Raw genomic sequence first — 20000 nt, 5'->3', positions numbered from 1 at the left:
TTTTTATGGATGCACAAAAAGCACCGAATTAAACTGCAGTCCTAAATTAATAATAAAAACTACCTTTCACTGCACCTTGTGGTTTCTGTTACTTGTTTACTTTTGATCATAAGGTTTTAATGAGACATTACAGATCTTACTCGCGCTACACTTTGCATCAGCGTGTCTACACAGCGAGTGATCAGCAACGCGGCCTCGTTACCGACACATCACCTCCATTATAATAAACGACAGAATTTACACTGCAAGCGCGCAAATACAGCATATAATGACAATAGACTTAAATTAAACTAAACCTTTTAAGCAACTCGCACCAGTTTCCCCTGCCCCTTACACACAGTCGAGTATTTTGGATATAAACATAACTTTGTGCTCGCGCAGCACTGTTTAATCACTTTCTTCCTCAGTCACGTGACTATTTCGCCTCCGTCTGATGGTGACCGAGGTCATGTTGGGAATAAATGGTAATGCTGACAAGAAGTAAACCATTTAGTGTAACTGCTGGGAATTGAATGGAGCCTACCTTGACGTTTGATTTCTTGGAGAAGTTAACGACGACGCCCCAGCCAAAATCCAAATCACCCTTTTTCACCTGTAAAAGCAAGACGTGGAATCCATCAGGGATATGAAGGAGGCCTGACTACCATCAGACTACAGGAAAGGAAGGAACGTCTCCGAACAGGGTCATTATAAGAAACTAACAAGTTTATAAACCACTGAGAAAGAATGAGCACCAACATTAAGCCCAGAATACAGAATTCAAACTTTACAACACTCACAGAGAAATAAGACTTGAACAGAGTGCTCATTTTAACCTATAAAACCTGGCCAGCAAACAGAAAAAGCACAGAAACAAAGCAAACTTTTGTCACGAGGGTCAGTGGGCACCTTGACTAGGCGGCCAGGCTGTAGGAAAGGCAGGCAGTATTTGGGTTTATGCACGTATTCTTCGATCTCTTTGGCCAGTTTGGCTAACTGCTGCCGGATTTTATAGTAAGTGACCACGCTGTCCTCATTGGGGATCTCGATGCTGTTGTACATCTCCTCCAGCTTCTGCATCTCTGAGAATGACGGTGAGAAATAACACATAGCGAACAATAAAACATACAAATATATCGAGTAGTAACACAACATTGATTTTTTTTTCAATCATTTATTTATCTTTATCCTGGTCAGGACTGAGGTGGAACCCGGGAATGAGCCAAGGACATGTATTGGATGGACCACCGGTTCATCACAGGGCACCACACACACACACTCACGCCTAGGGGCAATTTAGAGTCACCAGTACACCTCCGGTTATTCGAAGGAAACCGAATAACCCGGAGGAGACGAGACGGACATGGGGAGACCAGGCAAAAGTCAGCACAGTCAGTACCCAGAGCTCAAGATCGAACCAGAGACCCTGGTGGGACGGCAATTGAGAACTACCAGGTTGGTAATTGGAAGAAGAAGAAGGAAAAAAAGCCTAAGCCAATCCCAGACGAGTGTTACTGTGTCATAAAATTTAAGAAGCCATCAGGTATCGATATATGAATGTGGAGCGGGCGACACATGGAGAAGAGGAGTGGCTGGTAGGGTTGGGGGTGTTTCCAATTTGCATATTCCTGAGCACAAATGTATAGGCTCGTAAACTCATTTATAACTCTCAAGGAAATGAGTGTGTGTGTGTCTTACTCTCCACTACACCAGGAACAGCCCTGTAATGCTGGAACTGGTAGAAGGACTTCTCCAGCATGTACTCGGGGTTAATCTCCTCCACACGCAGCAAGTTCAGGACCATGTTATAGGTCAGGTGGAAGGCGCTGTTCAGAGGGTCAGCAGAACCCTGTTAACAGAGAGCGACAGCGAAAAAGAGAGAAATCAAGCTGATTTAATTACGGTCTACAATCACACTTTTTTATTTTATTTTTTTAAATCGGTACAGTTGTTTCAGACGAGGTGCTGTTATCTCCGGGGGAAAAAACGCAATGATAGAGTTGTTATTATAGGCAGTAATTTACACCAACAAACTACAGCACTACTTCCTCAAGAGGAAAGTAAAGGCATGGGAGACATTTGCACAGCATCAGTTCGTATTTTAAAATGTCGTGGTTAACCCATCTCTGTTTAACACTGACATTATCCTCCTTTAAAAAACAAAAAAACAAAAACACTACATAAAACATTTGAGTAATATGTTGCAAGCTTTATGAGTCACGACACAAAGCTAAGCAGTTAGCCAATTCCCTGAAGTAAAACCATTAAACTCGCAATAACACACTTTAATAATTACGCAATCTCCCCAGCGTAGAGAGTATCTGTAGCGAGCATGTGTCAGCCAGATATTCAGCCAAGCTTTGCAGGATTTAACACAACTTTTGCACGTTGGTTCCACTGTGCCTGTTCGCGGTCTTACCTTTGATAAGCAAGGTAAAACACAAATATGCCCAAAGAGCGCGTCATTATTATAACGTGTTGATGCTCGGGTTCTGAGAAACGCCTTCTCAAATGAACGCAAGCTTATGAAATGTGAATATTTATGCGGCATAAATAGACGGAACAATGCATACAAATATAGAGTAAACCGAACTGACTCTTGCCTCAGGATTTGCTCTGCCCACTAACTGCACCAACGTGGCACTTGCCAGTGTATTTGCCCCGCCCACTTACAAACCAAGTTGTAGGTATTCCTCCAGTATTTCCTTTCCCACCAGCCAGACCGAACTGATTACATCAGACTTTGCACCATCTTTCAACTCGGCCAAAATTCTTACCCAAGGACATCTGAAAAGGAATTTCTCAGTTTTAAATAACGGATTATTGACACACAGGTCCAGGCCAATAAAATAACGTATTAGTTGTTGATAACTGATGAAGTAAAAACAGCAGTGGACTCGGATTTTTGGACTCAAAAGTACATAACTTCACTGGCAAGACTCCACTCGAAATGATTCACTAATACGAACGGTCCTTTGCGCTCACGCATATAACTGTGCACGGAAAGAAGAAACGCATCGACTGGGAGAGCCAACGTCCGGAAAGACGGGCGGGGAAGAACCTTCAGCCGACGGCAGCCATCAATCAAACTGAACCCTGAGCTCCAAATGGGGGTAGAGTAAACATGTGCCTGCTGATTCATTTTAGCTTCACACACTTGCACAGACAATCTGCACGTGAGAAAGTACACTCTGTCCTGTGCTTGGCTCCATCAGAAACCCAACTGGAGCAAAAGGAAACTGGGACGTGTCCCAGTATCCACGAAAAGAGCAAGTCTTGACCCAAATCAAGTGTTTGGATGACGCACTAGCGAGTCAAGCGGGCTCTTTAACAGGAGAGGAGAAGATGGAGTGTGGACCATCACGCCCATACGCCCATTACCTAACTCATAGAAACACTCAAACACTTTCACAACTTCTCACAACTGTGGAGTTGTTTCACTTCTCGGTCCTGTCTGGAGCTTTCGTTCATCCATTAAATCCATCAGGCTGAATTCATATACAGTACCTTCCGTAAGTATTCACCCCCATGAACATTCCGGAACTTATACGGACTTAAAAAGATACGTCTCATGACATGAACAAGGAAAATTAAGCAAGTTTGCAAATTTATTAAGGAGAAAGAAAAAAGTTCAAATTGTGACAATATAGTAGGCTACCTTGTTAAATGCTTTGCTTCCTCACACACTAACTGCTAAGAGATCTGAGACCTTCACTTTTAATCCCACTTGGCTGTTTTTACCTTCAAGAGCTGCTTCCCTATAGCTGGACTCATCTTCTCATCCACCATAAAGATGACGATTCCTCTCTCGTCCATCCCTCTCCTCCCAGCTCGGCCCGACATCTGGATGTACTCACCCGAGCTGATCTGATAACACACACACACACACACACACACACACACACACACACACACACACAGGAACATTCATTGCACATGTTTCCGAGTGAAACATTCAGAACAAGAAAATGTGAACGGTTACACGATGGCGTGAGCTACTTGTTTTGGCGCAATCGGACCAAACACACAAAATCACAAGGAAAGTGAAAAACGCATTTACTAGTCATCAGTTACTCCAAATAACCCATTTTACAGCAACAGGGTTTCTTTTTGCATGAATTTCAAAATGAACGAAAACTCCATATCGTCCGCACCGTCAGATCGGCGGAGTAAATCTCAGCTGAACCACAAGACTTCCCATTCATTTCATTTGAACTTAATCATGAAACATACTTTTACTTGACACTTTATTAGGAACACCTGTACATTCATGCAATTATCCCGATCAGCCAATCGTGTGGCCGTGGTGTGATGCATAAATTGGTGTCGCTACAGGTCACGAGCTTCAGTTGACGTTCAAATCGATCATCGCAATGGGGAAAGAATGTGATCTCGCCTTGATGATGCTGCTTCAGAGGAGAATGGCCAGACCGGTTCAAGCTGACAGGAAGACTACTGTAACGCAAATAACCTCTCTTTACAACCACAGTAAGCAGAAAAGCATCTCAGAAAGCACAATACATGTCAAACCTTGAGGCAGATGGGCTACAACAGCAGAAGACCACATCAGGTTCCACACCCGACAGACAAAAACAGAAATCTGGAACTATAGTGGTCACAGGCTTACTGAAACTGCATAGTTGATGATTGAAAAACGTTGCCTGGTCTGACAAATCTCGATTTCTGCTGTGACTTGATCAACGGCATGAATGCATGGACCCAAATTGCCTTGTGTTAAAAGTTTAGGCTGGTGGTGGTGGTGTAATGATGCGTGGAATGACTTCTTGGCCCACACTGCGCCCCTTAATATCAACCGAGCATCAGCCTGTATGAGAATTGTTGCCGATACTGATATTTACAGCTGAAATTTGCTCATTTTATAATGGTCAATTCTAGCTTGAGGTCACAAAGAACAAGTCCAGCATTGACCGGTATCTCAAAGGGATGTTTCAAACATCTTCTGGAATCTATGCCATGAAGAATTCGGGTGAGCTGGTTGAGCTGGTATGCTGCGCTTTAAAGATCTGCGCTCAAGGCCTTGTTCGGATTCTGCTTTAACAGTCTATGATTGGATCGAAATCTACTTCGCTTGCCAAACGGTAACAGTACAATACATCACCATCCGAATGAAACGTAAAGTAAATTGCATATGAACCGTTTGCATTCCACATAACCAAGTATATCATCGCATTAGTGCCTGACAGCTGAAGAAATGTAAATATTTCACGTTGGAGCAACTTCATTCTCCATCAAGCAACATCTGCTCTTGTTCCAGGATCCCAGCACCGATGAGAGAAAGTGAAGCGAGGTCAGAAGCAGTTGGCCAAATGTAAATTTAGTCCAATGTGTTCCCCGAAGCGACTCTCAGGCGTCCAGTTGGAAGAGATTTCACGCGTTTGGTCATAACCATGTGGCATTGATTAAGCTCTTTCCTCATAGATATCAACACAGGAAACAAACGCAGCACCGCTGGCTGAAGCATGTGCATTTCACAACTACTCATCTTGCAGATGCAAAAGTTCAGTAGCTCATTTAAAGAAAATCCAAGATGGCATCTTTCTGCGATAGCAACCTTTTAAATTAAACGAGTCCTGGTTTTGTGCACATTTTTGCTCATCAGTTTCCAGCTGAATTTCGTGTGCAAAACAACATCCGTTAAAGTTACGTTACAATCTGTAGTAACTGAAATACATTTGACGTTTAGAATTATTTTATGGCGGCTCCATCATTCCGTACATCTACGTGCTCAATTTAAACAGCCGCAGGAACCACCTTTTTAGCCATTAAACATCCAACCTAACACCCACAGTATTCACACACATCCATTAATCCTCCTCCAGCTTCATCCATCAACAAAAACCATACTCTCATCTACAGTATCCACACACCCATGCACTAAACCATCTAAAATGCCAATCAGTCTTCTGTTTATCTACAGGACCTACCTAGACATTCACCAAACCATCTGCAGGATGAAACCCACCATCCATCGGATCCACCTATAGGATCCATCCACCCATCCGTTAGTGCATGTATAGGATCCATCAATCATCTACAGGATGCTTCCATTCATCCACCCATCCACAGGGTCCACAACGGTTATATGTGAGTTTTTACATCCTTCCTGGCAGCTCAAACCTGGCAGTTTTCCTCTGACCTCTCTAAACAACAAGGCGTTGACAACCACAGAATTGTCACTCACCATGTTTTTTGTTTTTCGCACCATTCAGCGTAACCTCTAGCGACTGCCGTGTATGAAATTCCCAGGTCAGCAGTTTCCGAAATATTCAAAACAAGCCCATCTGGTATCAACACCGTGCCATGTTTAAAGTCATACATTCTGATGTTTGATGTCAAGGGGTGGGATATATTAGGCAGCAAGTGAACAGTCAGTTATCAAAAGTTCATGTGTTGCAAGCAGGGAAAATGGGCAATCATCCAAATACATGCCTTCAGGGTAACGGTGTTCCCTAATGGCAGTTGCCTCTTTCAGCAGGATAATGCGCCCTGCCACGCTGAAAATATTGCTCAGGAATGGTTTGAGGAACATGACAAAGGGTTCAAGGTGTTGTCCTCCAAATTCCTGAGATCTCAATCCGATCTGGCATCTGCGGGACGTACTGGACAAACAAGTCCGATCCACTGAGGCTCCACCTCGCAACTTAAAGGACTTAAAAAGGTTCTACTGCTAACGTCCTGGTGCCAGATACCACAGCACACCTTTAGACGTCTTGTGGATTCCATGCCTAGACAGGTCAAAGCTGTTTTGAAGGCACAAGGGGGACCTACACAATATTAGGCAGGTGGTTTTAATGTTATGGCTGATCTGTATATTTTATATATATAAAAATCTAAAGTCTAATCATTACTGGTACCTGTAGTACCTCTCTACACATTAAAAGCACCTATATGTTTGTCTTTCAGTGTCTCATATACCAACACTGCTCTGTAATTGTACTTAAGGGCCTCAGAGCTTTAAATCCTGTCAGTTTAAAACCCTGAGCAGCCTGGGGATCCAGAGGAGACATGGCAGCGGGTTTCTGCTTTCTTACACACTCGGATTCATTTCACACAGAGATTCCAGATGTTCCTCACAAAGCGTTTTGGATGGCAGCATCCTACGAGCCTCGTGCCAGAACCGAGGCCAAGCGCTTTTCTTTTTTCCCCCCCGTAAATTTTACATTCCAACAGCTCGAGTCATTCAGGCAAACAAACACGTGGACATTTGGAGCAGTATTGAGAAAGAAAAATAAAGTTTTTCGTTTTAAAACAACAACAAAAAATTTGTTAAAGAGGACACAGAGATCCATTTATTTTTTTGAAAAAAGGAAAAAAGGGGTCAAACTTTGTTTGCATCATGTATACCAGTAAAGCATAACTATTGTTTTATTAGATTTTCTAATCATGGTATGCAGTCACACCCCACATGTTGTATACCGTCATCAGAACTACACTGGCCACTTCTCTGCATTTGCCCTTAACTACCACCTTAATGCTTGGATTACTATTTCTTCAGCCCAAATCACTTTCACACTGACATTACATAGGTGGTATAAACTATGGATGAATGTGAAATACAATGATGTCTCAGATGGTTTAAATGGTGTGTGTCTCTCAGATAAGACCAAATGCCCCTTTAAGAATACAAATATCTGACAATTCTGGCTGATCCTTATTAGAAACCCTTTTTATGCCAAAACTGCAGTGTGTGTGTGTGTGTGTGTGTGTGTGTGTGTGTGTGTGTGTGTATGCGTACCCAGCGGAAGTCCTTGCCGTCAAACTTGCGTGCGCTGGTGAAGAGCACGGTGCGAGCAGGCATGTTGATCCCCATGGCAAATGTCTCTGTTGCAAACAAGGCCTGCAGTAAGACACAAATATTGAAATATTTAGAATTAAATGACGACTTTTTTTTTTAATGAAATGTACGAAGGAGCGAACGAGTGAGTCTGACCTTCAGTAGTCCCTCAGAGAAAAGAATCTCGATGGCCTCTTTCAGGATGGGCAGCAGTCCGCCATGATGGATCCCGATTCCTCTCTTCAACAGAGGCAGAACATGTTCCACCTAAACACACGCACACGGAGTCTATTATTACTCTGTGACCGAGGAACATGCCAAGTCTACCCCAGTACCTTAAAGGAACTGTGTTGACATTTTCATCTTTTCCAGATGAAAACCTGCATAAAAACGGTCACAAACTCGTAGGCCTCTCGGTGAATATATCCACTTACACCCTTGGACCTTAACACAATTGTGACAACAGAGTTCACAATCCATGCATCCTCATCCCCAGACTCAAACACCATTGTGCTGTATAATTCTCTCTGGGACTATCTGACTCTTATGAACGGAAAAATAAAAAAATGAACGAGACTGTTAACACGATAGGACTGCCGGATGGGCAGGGTTTCCGTATAGAGCATGAATAAAGGTCATATTTTATGGACACACCCTAAACGTTTGATCTGAACATTTTTTTTTAAAATACAAGTCTAAAATGGGTGGTTTTGCATACGTTCTGTAGCAAGCGAGATCATTTACATGCCCACATAGCACTAGGCCAAGGATATCAGCTAGGATACCATAGCCTGGGAAAGCAGTGAAACCAAGGCAACCGGCCATAAAGTAATCTAAATATTGGACCACCCAACAACGACCATCGTAGAGTGGAAATTTTTTTTTTTAAATACTGGTGGTATGAACGTACGGCAAGTACCGAGAAAGGGCAAGTTTACAGGGAAGCCGTATCTCCTTGTTTTCACATTAGGTTAATTAAAATGATTATTACGATTAGGCCTGACTTCAGAAAATTATAAAACCGCATGACTGATTTAAAAATCACAATTCTGTCCGTATCCCAGCATTTCTGTGCTACACCGTTTCCCAACACACCTGAATCAGGTACAGAAAGGCAGTAACACGGTGACAGGACAGAGATGATCTAATAAAGAAGATGGATGCCATGTCACATCATCGCCTGCTTATTTTATTTATTTATTTATATATTTTTTAGAAATGTTCTCCCTAATTACGACAGATGGAAACTCGCACACGATTCCCGTTTACTTTCGATGACTTTTTGGAAACTCACTTAAAAATGCGAGCTGTTAAAGCAGCTGTGTTACAACACGAGCTAAATCCCAGCTGAGGGGCTGATGTATTTTACTTTGTATAAATTTTTTTTATTTAAAAGAAAAAAAAAAGTACACGACTAATGTTAAAAGCAAATTTGGACAAGCTGTTGTGACTCAATCCTGAAAAATACTGCTGTGTTGCAACAAACCGATCAGAGCCAGAAGCGTGGGGGGGGGGAGGGGGGGAGGAGGAGGAGGTGTCAGAAACCCGGGTTGAAGGAGTCACACGAGGAGAGCGAAGTTCTCGCAGCATGGCAGAGTTTTATGAGACTCTTAAAGCTAATTCAGTGCATGATGTTTGTTTTGTGTCTTATGATGATAAGCAGTTTGGCCTTTTTAAAAAAAAAACAAAAAAAAACACCCCTGGAGGGAACAGGGTTGATTTCAAGATAGTAGTGTGAATAAGAAAAAGAGAAAGCAAAAACACAAAGTGAGAGAGAAATGCCGGCACTCGCGTTCATTATAAACCGCAATTTATATAATAGCGTCACGTCGGATAAATATAAAGTGCTTAAAGTTGTTTTTTTTGCCATTTTTAACCGAAACGTCACGTGGGAACACACAAGTGTCCGAGTTGTTAAGTCTTGAGAACACAGTTGCTAGGCAACTGGTCAACACAGGCACTGAGCTTAAGCGAGTGGAGACCGAGGCAATTATTTAATCGTTGTTAAGAAGAAAATCTGAACACTCGAGAACATTTCCCCCTACCCGGCATATACACTCGCCAGCTACAAGCTGCTCCTGTAGCTCGCGTTGTGTCACACGTGGGCGAGGAGCGAGCAGTATTGTTCACACCTATGCTGGACTCGTATCGGCTGCTTTTCGGAAACATTTAGCTCCGGGAGTCGTCCGTTTAAAAAAAGATTATTTTGTGAATAAAATGTTAGTTTTCTACTGAAAGAAATGAATACGTCGGCCCGATTATATTTTTGTCTACGACACCGATTTCACACATTTAATCATACACTTTCAGATCAAAAGGTTTTTTAACATCACGTGAAACATTTCAGTCGCGTGTCCACAAACCGGTAGTTTTAACTGGTAGTGTGTGTTACACAGCAAGTTTCATAATAGCTATTAACTGTACTAGCTACAAACACTTTCACGATACACCAGAGATCTCTGCTGCTTTATTTTATAAGCCTTATTTTTCTTTGTAATATCTTGGATGAGAGGTCATACGTGACGAGAAACAATTCTACAGGAGTGAAAAAAAATAAATAAAGTGCATTGTAATCCCACAGCAGTAAATTTAGCAGTGGATGCCTTTATTGGTTCTGACATTGTATTAAAAATTTCAACTTCTGAATCTGAACTTGCTGTTAATTTTGAATCTGAAACCAGTCATGCAGTGCGCGTGTGTGTGTGTGTGTGTGTGTGTGTGTGTGTGTGTGTGTGTTCTCACCTGTGGCAGCTTTTTATCCTCATCGGACAGACAGTCGATGGCGTTGCTAAAAACCTCCTCCACCAGCTTCTTCTCTTCATCTGGAGATGCAAAAAGAGAGAAAGGCACAAAACAGAAGGAATCCCACGTTTGTGTGTAATTTACAGTTCTCTTTACCCCATCCCGGGGAATCGATATTTCATCACACAGTATACATAGAGACTTTCCTGCTGTGGTGAAGATTCTTATATCTTTACTTAATTCCTCTATATGAGCTAAGAAACGTTACAATCAATCACACATCATAACCGACCCGGAGAAGTACAGGCTCTCGTTTTAAACTAGGCTCGAGTGTGATGGACATGACCCATAAATATGACAGATATTTGTTCTCTAAGCACTCTTGTTCTCTCTCTTCTCTTGACCCCGTGCTGCATTCATCGCTAAAACAGAAACAAAATGCAACGTTTTCTTAGAATGGATTAATAAATAAAACCTAATCCTTCTTTTTTGAAAGACACAATATACTCAGGTAGTCATCGATACACCTGGGTTCTGGTTCAACGATCACCTAAGTGTGTGTGAAACTCCGTTTCTCCTCTTCACAAGCGTGACTCATGAAGGGCCCAGACCCAGATTTCTATAAAGCGGTTTTGTGAGACACAGCTAAAACTGCGCCTGAGTAAACTTTGTGGTCCAAAGTGGAAACTGCAGACCTCGGATTTTGTTTGGAAGCAGCATTATACCTTATTCATAAAACTTTATTCATATTTCTGCGGTTAGAGCAAGCTCTGGTTGAAACCTTGAAACGATCAAACTGTCCGTTTAAACGAACTCCACCGTCGTGATTTTGGAGTGGGCTTAAATGAATACGCACGGATGATTCCTAAAAACGCTCGGCAGCACGAACAATTCGGCGTCTTTATGAAGATTTAACGAGCCTTTCCTATGATCAGTCTTCTCCTACTGGTGTTTGTTTATTGCCAAAAATAACACAAATCTCACAAACTTTTTTCCATTACTCAATAGAGAAAAATGAAATTGATGAAGTACTGCAGCTCTTGGTGATCCAGTGTAGCCGTGTGTGTGTGTGTGTGTGTGTGTGTGTGTGTGTGTGTGCGCGCTGAGGAAGACGAGATCTCCTGTGATACCTGTATTGAAGTCGAGTTTGGACACCTGCAGAGCGTACGCCTCACACTCCTTCTTACTGAAGCTGAAGATGATGACGGGCTGGAAGTTCCTCTCCATGATCATCTTCACTATCTTATACACGTTGGATGGACCTGAGAGGAAAGAAAATAAATAAATGAAATAAAACCAGCTTAATCAGAAAAGCTGGATACAAAACGTATGGCCATAAAAATAACATCACAACTATTTGTATTTATTAAAAGCACTAAACTGTGTATTTTTATCCGTTTATAGTTACGTGTAGCGTTGTGGAGCGTCGACGAAACAAGATAGTCCTGTTGTTACTTATATATTATAGGAGCTATAAACGGGCGTTCCCTCACCAGCCCCTATTTTTTTCCCCCCCTCTCTTGAAGTTAATTGTCATGTTACAGAAACCAGACACATGCAGATACTGGAGACTCCTGCCAAAAATCTCGCATAAACATCTCCTTACAGAAAACGTCACTGTATCAATAATTATTTTAATCTGTGTGTGTGTGTGTGTGTAGCACCCTTGAGAATCAGTTGTTACTATAGAAACCATAACATATTCGAACGTGCGCATTAATAGACGTAAACCTGAGATGTGAAGCTGCGCTACAGCCAGAGTTGGTGTTAAAGAAAATGAACACCCTTCTGACCAGTCAGGTTCAAGAATTCCTCAGCACTGTGCTGCAGGTCAGTTTAATATACCTACATAATATTTTGAAAATATATATATTCCGCAATGTTAATGAGCCCTGGATAGATTGAATTTTTTTTTTTTTTTTTCAGTTTTGAGCTAACAACCAAGATGCTTGAAATCTAACCCTTGGTCCCGCCTCTTCTTCCTCTAGGGTCCCATTTTCCTCCACTCGCTCCGGAGTCTCCGGAATCCCGGAGAACCTGCATGGCTGTGTTGAAGTTATCCTCCCTGAACTCGCCCTAATACAGGACACAGAGAGAGAGAGAGATGTATAGAGGATACATGGTGTGGGTGGGGGTGGTGGTGGGACTGGTTTTGTGATTGTTCAAGGCTGTTAATCATCAAAAACCAGACAGCGCTTGTAATACCTTCAAGTAGCACCTGCGCAAAGAATTATCGACGTGCTTTATTAAGCAATCTGTGTGTGATTTCATTAGGAAATTATAAGATTGAAATGGACCACTTTGGGCAGATTTGGCAACCCTGCTAAGTGACAAAAAGAGATCAGCGAGGATGCATTCAAGACCTGAATAAACCGGACGTGAATGACTGTCCGTCTCGGCTGTCCGCTTCTGATCGGCTCACCCGAGCCGGACGTTTATATTGAGTCACTAAAGAAGAGATGCGTTAGAGGTCAGGTTCTGTAATATGACCCGTTATCCTGTTAGAAATACGCTTAGACAGACTGCAGAGTCATACTTTCACTAAATAATTAACAGAAACAGCAAGCATCTGTGGGAACTCATCTTCCAGTTCACAGTAAACTCGCAGCACCTTCCTAAAGATACTCAGCCCTACAGGTCACTGAATAGCTTAGCAGTACAGAGCTCAAGTGACTCACTCGCGTGCTTTTACATTAGTAGGAACATCTTCCAGACCTGATTAACGTGACAGGTGTGTTACGCAGACTTTCCTGACACAAAGTCGTATGTCTATTTAATATCCCTACGGTTTGCTATAATAAATTAAAAGGTCTAAATAAATGACAAAAAAAAAACAAAAAAAAAAAAACAAGGAATGGAAAGAGAAATAAGATCAGACCATAAACACAGCTCACATTCTCATCCACAACCAAGTGGAGTCCGTCGCCACCTGCTGGAAAGATGTAGTGCTGCAGCGGAGTGGGTCGGTAGTCTGTGTACACCACGTGGCATGGCTGAACGCAGGGGGAAAAGAAAAACACATCATTGAAATAACATTCACCTTCATGACTGCTTATAGTGGAAGGGAGGAAAGGAAACTTTTCAAGAGACATTTACACTACTGGGGCAATCTCTCCAAAACTGAGATTAAATTTGGAAGACTGGACTAAAATATCAGTTATACACGGGGCATGTATTCTTTTAGTATAACAGCACGTACATAATTGATTAATATGATTAGTGAATAAATCATTTCGATCTCAGAAATGCAAGAATTATCTAAACTATATGGCCAAAAGTATGTGGACACCCGACCATCACACCTGTACTTGGTTCTACCCAAAAACATTCAACACCACTGCCTGATCTCACCAATGCTCTTCTAACTTAATGATCATAGATCCCACAAAGCCATGCCCCAAAATCTAGTGGAAAGCCTTCACAGAAGATGGAGGTTATTATAACATCAAAGAGGGGATTAAATCTGGAACGGAATGATCAAGAAGAACATATGGGTGTGACAGTCAGGTGTCCGCATACTTTTGGCCGTGCAAATCGTGTAGATAATGCCTTAATATCAAATTACTCTTGCAGGTCATAAATAAAGGAATTAGTCACGGCTTAAAAATACAATTGGAATCTATCGACCGTGGCTGTGTTGAGATGTAAAGGTGCTGGGACCTGTGTGTGCAGGTGACAGATCCACTCGGCGAACTGCCGCGCGTTGGGGATGGTGGCCGACAGAAACACGTAATGCACGTTATCGGGAAGAAGGATGATGGTCTCCTCCCATACCACACCACGCTCTGTGAATAAAAATAAATAAATAAATAAATAAAGTAAAAACAAACATAAAAACTACATCAGCCTGCAAAGCCTTCTGGGTAAGTTGTGTTCTTGATATCCAGAGCGACTTAAGCGTAACAGTTCACCCAAACAAACAATCATCTGAGAAAACTTCGCTTAAGAAGAAATGATGAAGAAATGAAACGCCTCCTAAACAGCAGCTGAGGCTCAATAAGAAAGAAACGAAGAATGGAAATGAATTTAAGAGCGCTGATATCGGCATCATATATAAAATCGTTCTTTTATTTTTACCTACCTGCGTCCCTCATGTAATGGATCTCGTCAAATATGACCCAGGCCACCTCCCGCATGACCTCTGACCCCCGGTACAGCATGCTCCTCAAAATCTGTATCAAATCAGAGTAGCAAAAGAAGAACTAATTTTTTTCTTCTCTCTATTCAGTGCTGCGTGTTCAATAACTTTCTGACAACCAGAAATAACGTGAACAATTATTTCAGATGAACTACTCACAATCACAACAGGATACTCACAATGGCAACAAAACATGTGGCTGTTTAATAGCTCAGCTCTGTTACCGGTGCGTAATGGGTGTGTGAGCGCGCGTGTGAGTGACAGGGAGTTGTACCTCAGTGGTCATGACGAGGCAGGAGGCAGTAGGGTTAATAGTCACGTCTCCAGTCATCAGTCCCACATCCTGGAACTCCTCGTACATCTCTCTGTATTTCTGATTACTCAGAGCTTTAATGGGGCTGGTGAAGATCACTCGCTGTTTCTCCCTCAGAGCCAGAGCAATGGCGTACCTACACACACACACACACACACACACACACACTTTCAGACTTGAGAACAGAAACCTGAATAAAGTGATACAGAAAACATATGAAAACAGGATTCCTTTTATGGTCATCGTACATACAGCGTTATAACACCAGTATCGGCTGGAATATTAAATCAAAGTCAGAGCTGCTCTTTTGTCAGATTGTGGAGGTGTGGAGCATGGCACACTGTGTTTATTTTGTGTAACGTGAACAAGCTGCGTTGATGCCACAGGATTGGAAAACTGACTAGATAACTGCACGAACGAACAGATGTTTCTAATAGAAGCGTGTGCATTTATATGTAAAAGTTATTCGTAAAGTATTTATGTCACATGGGGACACGCGACTGAAATGTTTCTCAGGGTCTTAAAAACCTTTTGATCTGAAGGTGTGTGAGTAAATGTGTGAAATCGGTGTCGTAGACAAAAATATAATCGTGCCGACGTATTCATTTCTTTCGTTAGAAAACTAACATTTTATTTACAAAATAAATCTCTTTTAAACGGACGAATCAGAGTGAAATATTTCCGAAAAGCAGCCGATAAGAATCCAGCGTCGGTGTGAACTCCTTTAATACTGTTTAAAAATCATCCCAGGGAAATTCCTCAAGAAATCGGGTGAAGAACGCCAAGAATACATTTCTGTAAATTCTCTGCAAAAATGGCGTCGACTGAAGATGCTAAAATATTAAATTATTTTTTATTTATTTTAGATTTTTTATCACAAGATAATTCCCATAGTTCCACTTGTGTTACTCCAGAGTTTTGATGACTTTATTTGATTTTTATTCATTTTAAAGGATGACCTCTATGAACAGAACCCCACAACATAAACAGGCGCCCTCTGACCAATGAGAGGACTGTTTACTCACATGTGACCTGCATAAAAACCCCATTTATTACGCTTTGAAACGTCGCCTTGACAAAGAGAACCGAGCCAAAGAGAAAATGCGACGGTGTAACACCATGTCCGTGTTTTGGAAAGAAGCACGGATCTACGGGTCTGAAAACACCATTAGACTCACTCGGCGCACACAGTTTTCCCGGCTGAGGTGTGAGCGGACACGAGGACAGACTGGTTGTTGTCGATGCACAGAATGGCCTCGCGCTGAAACGGGTCAAGAATGAACGGGTACTCCTGTAGGGGACAAAGCAAAGGACAGAGACAGATAACTTATTACTGACCGTTCATCTGTTTCTAACCGGCGCAAGGCAAGCGGACGGCCATTCTTCCAGACTTCCGTGCACGATAAACCGTTGTTAAATACAGAAACCCCAAAGATATTACTCTTGTATGCACGTACGTGTAGATTTATCAGACATGGAACATATCGTGATGATCAGTACACGCAATATTGGTATTGTAGATGCTTTAAAACGTTATGACTTAACAGGAGTCGGTTACCTTGGCTGCTTTTCCTACTCGTGGCTTCAGTGGTGTGTATTCCTGATCTGCAGGCAGCGCCACCTACAGAGAGTGGTTTTAAATAAATAAATAAAAGCACTCAACAATATTTAACATTTCTTTTTACAACAGATTGTGCTCTGTGTATGCGCACGTGTGTGTGTGTGTTCACCTCATGCGTGCAGCCCTCCACCGTCTCGACCTGCTCTACTTTGACTTTAGGCATCAGGTCAGCAAGACTATGAAGAGAGAAACACATTTTCTTAAAAATATTTGATCTCAATACAAAAACTTGACCTTATCAACGCGTTTATTATTGCGAGCGAATAGACGTAAACACGCCGAACGATTTGGGTGCGCGCGATACACGAGACGGTGCACACTTACTTGATCTCCTCCGATGACACCGTATCCATTTTGGCCTTTTTACCAAACGAAACCTCGTCAGCGCCATCGTTCTCTGCCTCCCGTTTCGTCTTTGCCCCAGGCGGAGATTCTGTATTTTCTCTGCCACGTGTGCCAGCTACTTTCCTGAACAAACAAACAAACAAACAAACAAAAGAAACACATTCACATTAGCAAGTGACAAGACAAGACAAAACAACAGACAAGTATCCCATCCAGGGTGTATTCCCACCTTACGCCCTGTTCTCCATTCTAAAGTTATGAACATATAAACGAACAAACATTTTATTTCGGGTTATTCTATCACTTTAATCCTGTTCCCTCAGATTTCAATTAAGAATACATCCAGGCAAGACAACAGTATCAGATAATCCAAGGTCTGCTAAACAGTAGTTTGTAAGAAGTGATAGAAACTCAAGTTCTTGATTCAAAGAGTCAGTGAGTCAAATTATTTGACTCAGCTCACCAATCAGAGTCGACTCTTTCGGCTCCCACACTGCTCATGCCTCATACATACCGCTGAACATTTCACACAACTCTGATATTTAAAAGCGGTTTCCATGGTCACATTTTTAAATTCAAATAAACTTCAAAAGTAAGGACTCATACGCGAGTCGACTACAAGAGTCGGTTCACCTTAAAAAAAGAGAGAGAGAGAGAGAGAGAGAGAGAGAGAGAGAGAGAGTCGGTTCGTCAACGAACGACTCGTTTCTGGAATAGAAACGAAGCATGTATTGAAGGAAGGGTTCTGCAGCTTCCAAATTTCACCTGCTGTGCTGAATATTTTTGGCGGTTCCACAATCACTACATGCGTTCATTAGCTGGTTAAAATTCAAGCTAACTAAGCTAACAAACTTTGCACAGTAACGTTGCCATACTAGCTAGCTAGCTAACGCGTGCGCTAGCCGGCTCTGTAAATAAAGACATATACGACCAAATAATGCAGACTGTAAGGCTATAATCCAAATATTCTGTAGAAGAACAACATACCCGACCCGAGACTCGGTCTTTGAGCTCGACTTTTTAGTCGAAGTTGTCTGTTCATCGTCAAAAACGCTGAACAAGTCGTCTCCGAAGCCTTCCGCCATGTTTCCCCTCTCGAGAAGACACAAATCCCACAGTACTGCGCGCGCGCTCGGCGGAAGGAAGAAGAAAGAAAGAAAAAAAAAACAACTGTGTGAATCCTCAAATAGTAATAATAAAGTAAACAAATAAACAACACAAGTCTTCCTTCTAATGTTTTATTTTTATTTTTATTAAAATGTAAAATAATGAATGTTGCTAAATTATATGCTAATTAAAGTTTTCAGGTTCTAATACCTTTTCGTTTCTATAGTAACAGGTCATTCACAGGGACTCTTCTAGTGGACTCTACAATTATCTAACAATAAAATCTAATAACAATAAAAAAAACAGATTGTAGGATGTGCTGTTAGTTAAGAAAGAAAAAGGTGCAATCGGTTTATGAAATGGTAAAGCTTTCTCTGAGAGGATGTTTATGGAAAGATTTATGGAAGGAGTCTCCAGTGTCAGTTTTCTGTCCCAGGACAGTGCTCAGGACAGAAGGCTTTCCAGCTCCTCAGGAACATGCTGAACTGTGTGTGTTTTTTTCCTATTTTCTTCTTAATTTTAACAGACTTTATGTTTTACATTTAAAGTTACATTTATATAGAGACGGTACATTTTGAATGCATGTATCTTCTAAATGTCAATTTTATCATTGTTTTGGAGCGCACTAGCTCATAGATAACCGTGAGTTCATACTAAACCTTATGTTCATACTAAAAGCCACAAAACGTATATTTTGATTTCAGGAGGATTTTTTTGATATGCGAACAATTATGACGATTCAATGAATATGCAAATTGGCTCGTGACGTCATCCAGAGACTTCTAACTAACTTTTTGAGCATGTGTTAACTATTTTTAGCTATTACACTACCATACGTGTACACCTTTTTAATATGTACTACATATACATATGCACACACACACATATATTTATATATAGAGAGAGAGCCAAAATAATTTTTAAGTCTTTTATTTTGAAACAGGCATGTAGCCGGCTTCACACTGCAGCACAGCTCTGTGCGTGGACCGGAGGACCCATTCTCATTCCAAATTAAGGTTTTTAATCGCAGATCCCGGTTCTGAAGCCTGAGTTCTGGTTCTGAATCCTTCATGGGCGGGAAAAAGAAGAAGTCAGGGCCTGTCAGCTCAGCAGCTGGAGCTCCAGATGCTGCAGCAAAGAAACAGCAGCAACAACCGCAACCTCAACCTCAATTACAGCAGCAGAAAACAAACGGCAGTAAAACTAAAGGTTTGGTGCTGTTCCAAATACACAGCGCTCCACACTACCCCTGTGCACTCTGCAGGACTTCACTGACTTCCTGTTCTTTTCCCTTTTCAGCACCAAAAACCTACAGCCTCAACAGCAACAGCAGCTCCACCACCACCACCACCACCACCACCCAGGGAGACAGCAGTGCAGCAGCAGCTGATAAATCAGTGCTCAAAGTGAGGAATAAACACACACACACACTTCCCCTTCATACATGTCAGGCAGGGGTTTACAGGGTGGATTTAGTGATCTGGGGGCCCTAGGCACAGTGTAGGAATGTGGCCCTCATTTCAGTGGTTTAACATTGATATTTACATTTTCAGCACATGTTGTTGAGGAATAATAATAATAATAATAATCAGGGGTGGACTGGGATCTAAAAGTGGCCCTGGACTTTCTGGCCCAGAGCGGACCGCCACACCCGGCCCACAACACGCCACTCATAGCGAGTAAGCATTCCGATGGCATTTTAGTGTATGGGTTTTTAGAAAAAAAAAAACCATAATTAATTCACAAAGTAAAAATAAAACTTTCTTAACCATAAATTTAGGCAGCGTTTTTGGGGGCCCTTGGTAGCTCAGGGCCCAAGGTAATTGCTGAACTTTGCCTAATGGTAACAAATGTACATACATTCAACAATACAGTCAGACAGAAACACTAATAACAAGACTCCTAGAACCCTGAGAGGGAAAAAAGAGAAGAAAGAAAGAAAAATACCCATACACATGTA

At 41.8% G+C, this 20000-nt stretch overlaps 2 protein-coding genes across 3 annotated transcripts in view; one reads left to right on the top strand and one right to left on the bottom strand.

Moving 5' to 3' along the window:
• The window catches only part of mtrex (Mtr4 exosome RNA helicase), a 39871-nt gene that overhangs the window by 13837 nt on the left and 6034 nt on the right, over nt 1-20000 (bottom strand). The window contains exons 2-19 of one of the 2 annotated variants that reach the window (XM_053646041.1): nt 17921-18053; nt 16913-17056; nt 16698-16764; nt 16526-16588; nt 16146-16258; nt 14929-15103; nt 14598-14688; nt 14177-14301; nt 13411-13509; nt 12478-12592; nt 11647-11778; nt 10517-10596; nt 7931-8041; nt 7736-7837; nt 3721-3846; nt 1678-1828; nt 889-1061; nt 524-592 (exon numbers count right to left, since the gene is read on the bottom strand). In XM_053646041.1, coding sequence (XP_053502016.1) covers nt 524-592; nt 889-1061; nt 1678-1828; nt 3721-3846; nt 7736-7837; nt 7931-8041; nt 10517-10596; nt 11647-11778; nt 12478-12592; nt 13411-13509; nt 14177-14301; nt 14598-14688; nt 14929-15103; nt 16146-16258; nt 16526-16588; nt 16698-16764; nt 16913-17056; nt 17921-18018 — 2034 coding nt within the window. In that variant the 5' untranslated portion in view covers nt 18019-18053. Of the gene's footprint in view, nt 1-523; nt 593-888; nt 1062-1677; nt 1829-3720; nt 3847-7735; nt 7838-7930; nt 8042-10516; nt 10597-11646; nt 11779-12477; nt 12593-13410; nt 13510-14176; nt 14302-14597; nt 14689-14928; nt 15104-16145; nt 16259-16525; nt 16589-16697; nt 16765-16912; nt 17057-17920; nt 18190-20000 lie in introns of those variants that run through there. The other variant, XM_053646040.1, reaches the window with a different exon arrangement.
• The window catches only part of dhx29 (DEAH (Asp-Glu-Ala-His) box polypeptide 29), an 18980-nt gene continuing 17773 nt past the window's right edge, over nt 18794-20000 (top strand). The window contains exons 1-2 of the mRNA XM_053646039.1: nt 18794-19249; nt 19340-19446. Coding sequence (XP_053502014.1) covers nt 19111-19249; nt 19340-19446 — 246 coding nt within the window. The 5' untranslated portion in view covers nt 18794-19110. The remainder of the gene's footprint in view (nt 19250-19339; nt 19447-20000) is intronic.

This window comes from Ictalurus furcatus, chromosome 16 (assembly GCF_023375685.1).
Source record: "Ictalurus furcatus strain D&B chromosome 16, Billie_1.0, whole genome shotgun sequence".
Taxonomy (NCBI): Eukaryota; Metazoa; Chordata; class Actinopteri; order Siluriformes; family Ictaluridae; genus Ictalurus; species Ictalurus furcatus.
Note: the sequence above shows the minus strand (reverse complement) of the source record. Positions and strands in the feature narration are given on the sequence as shown.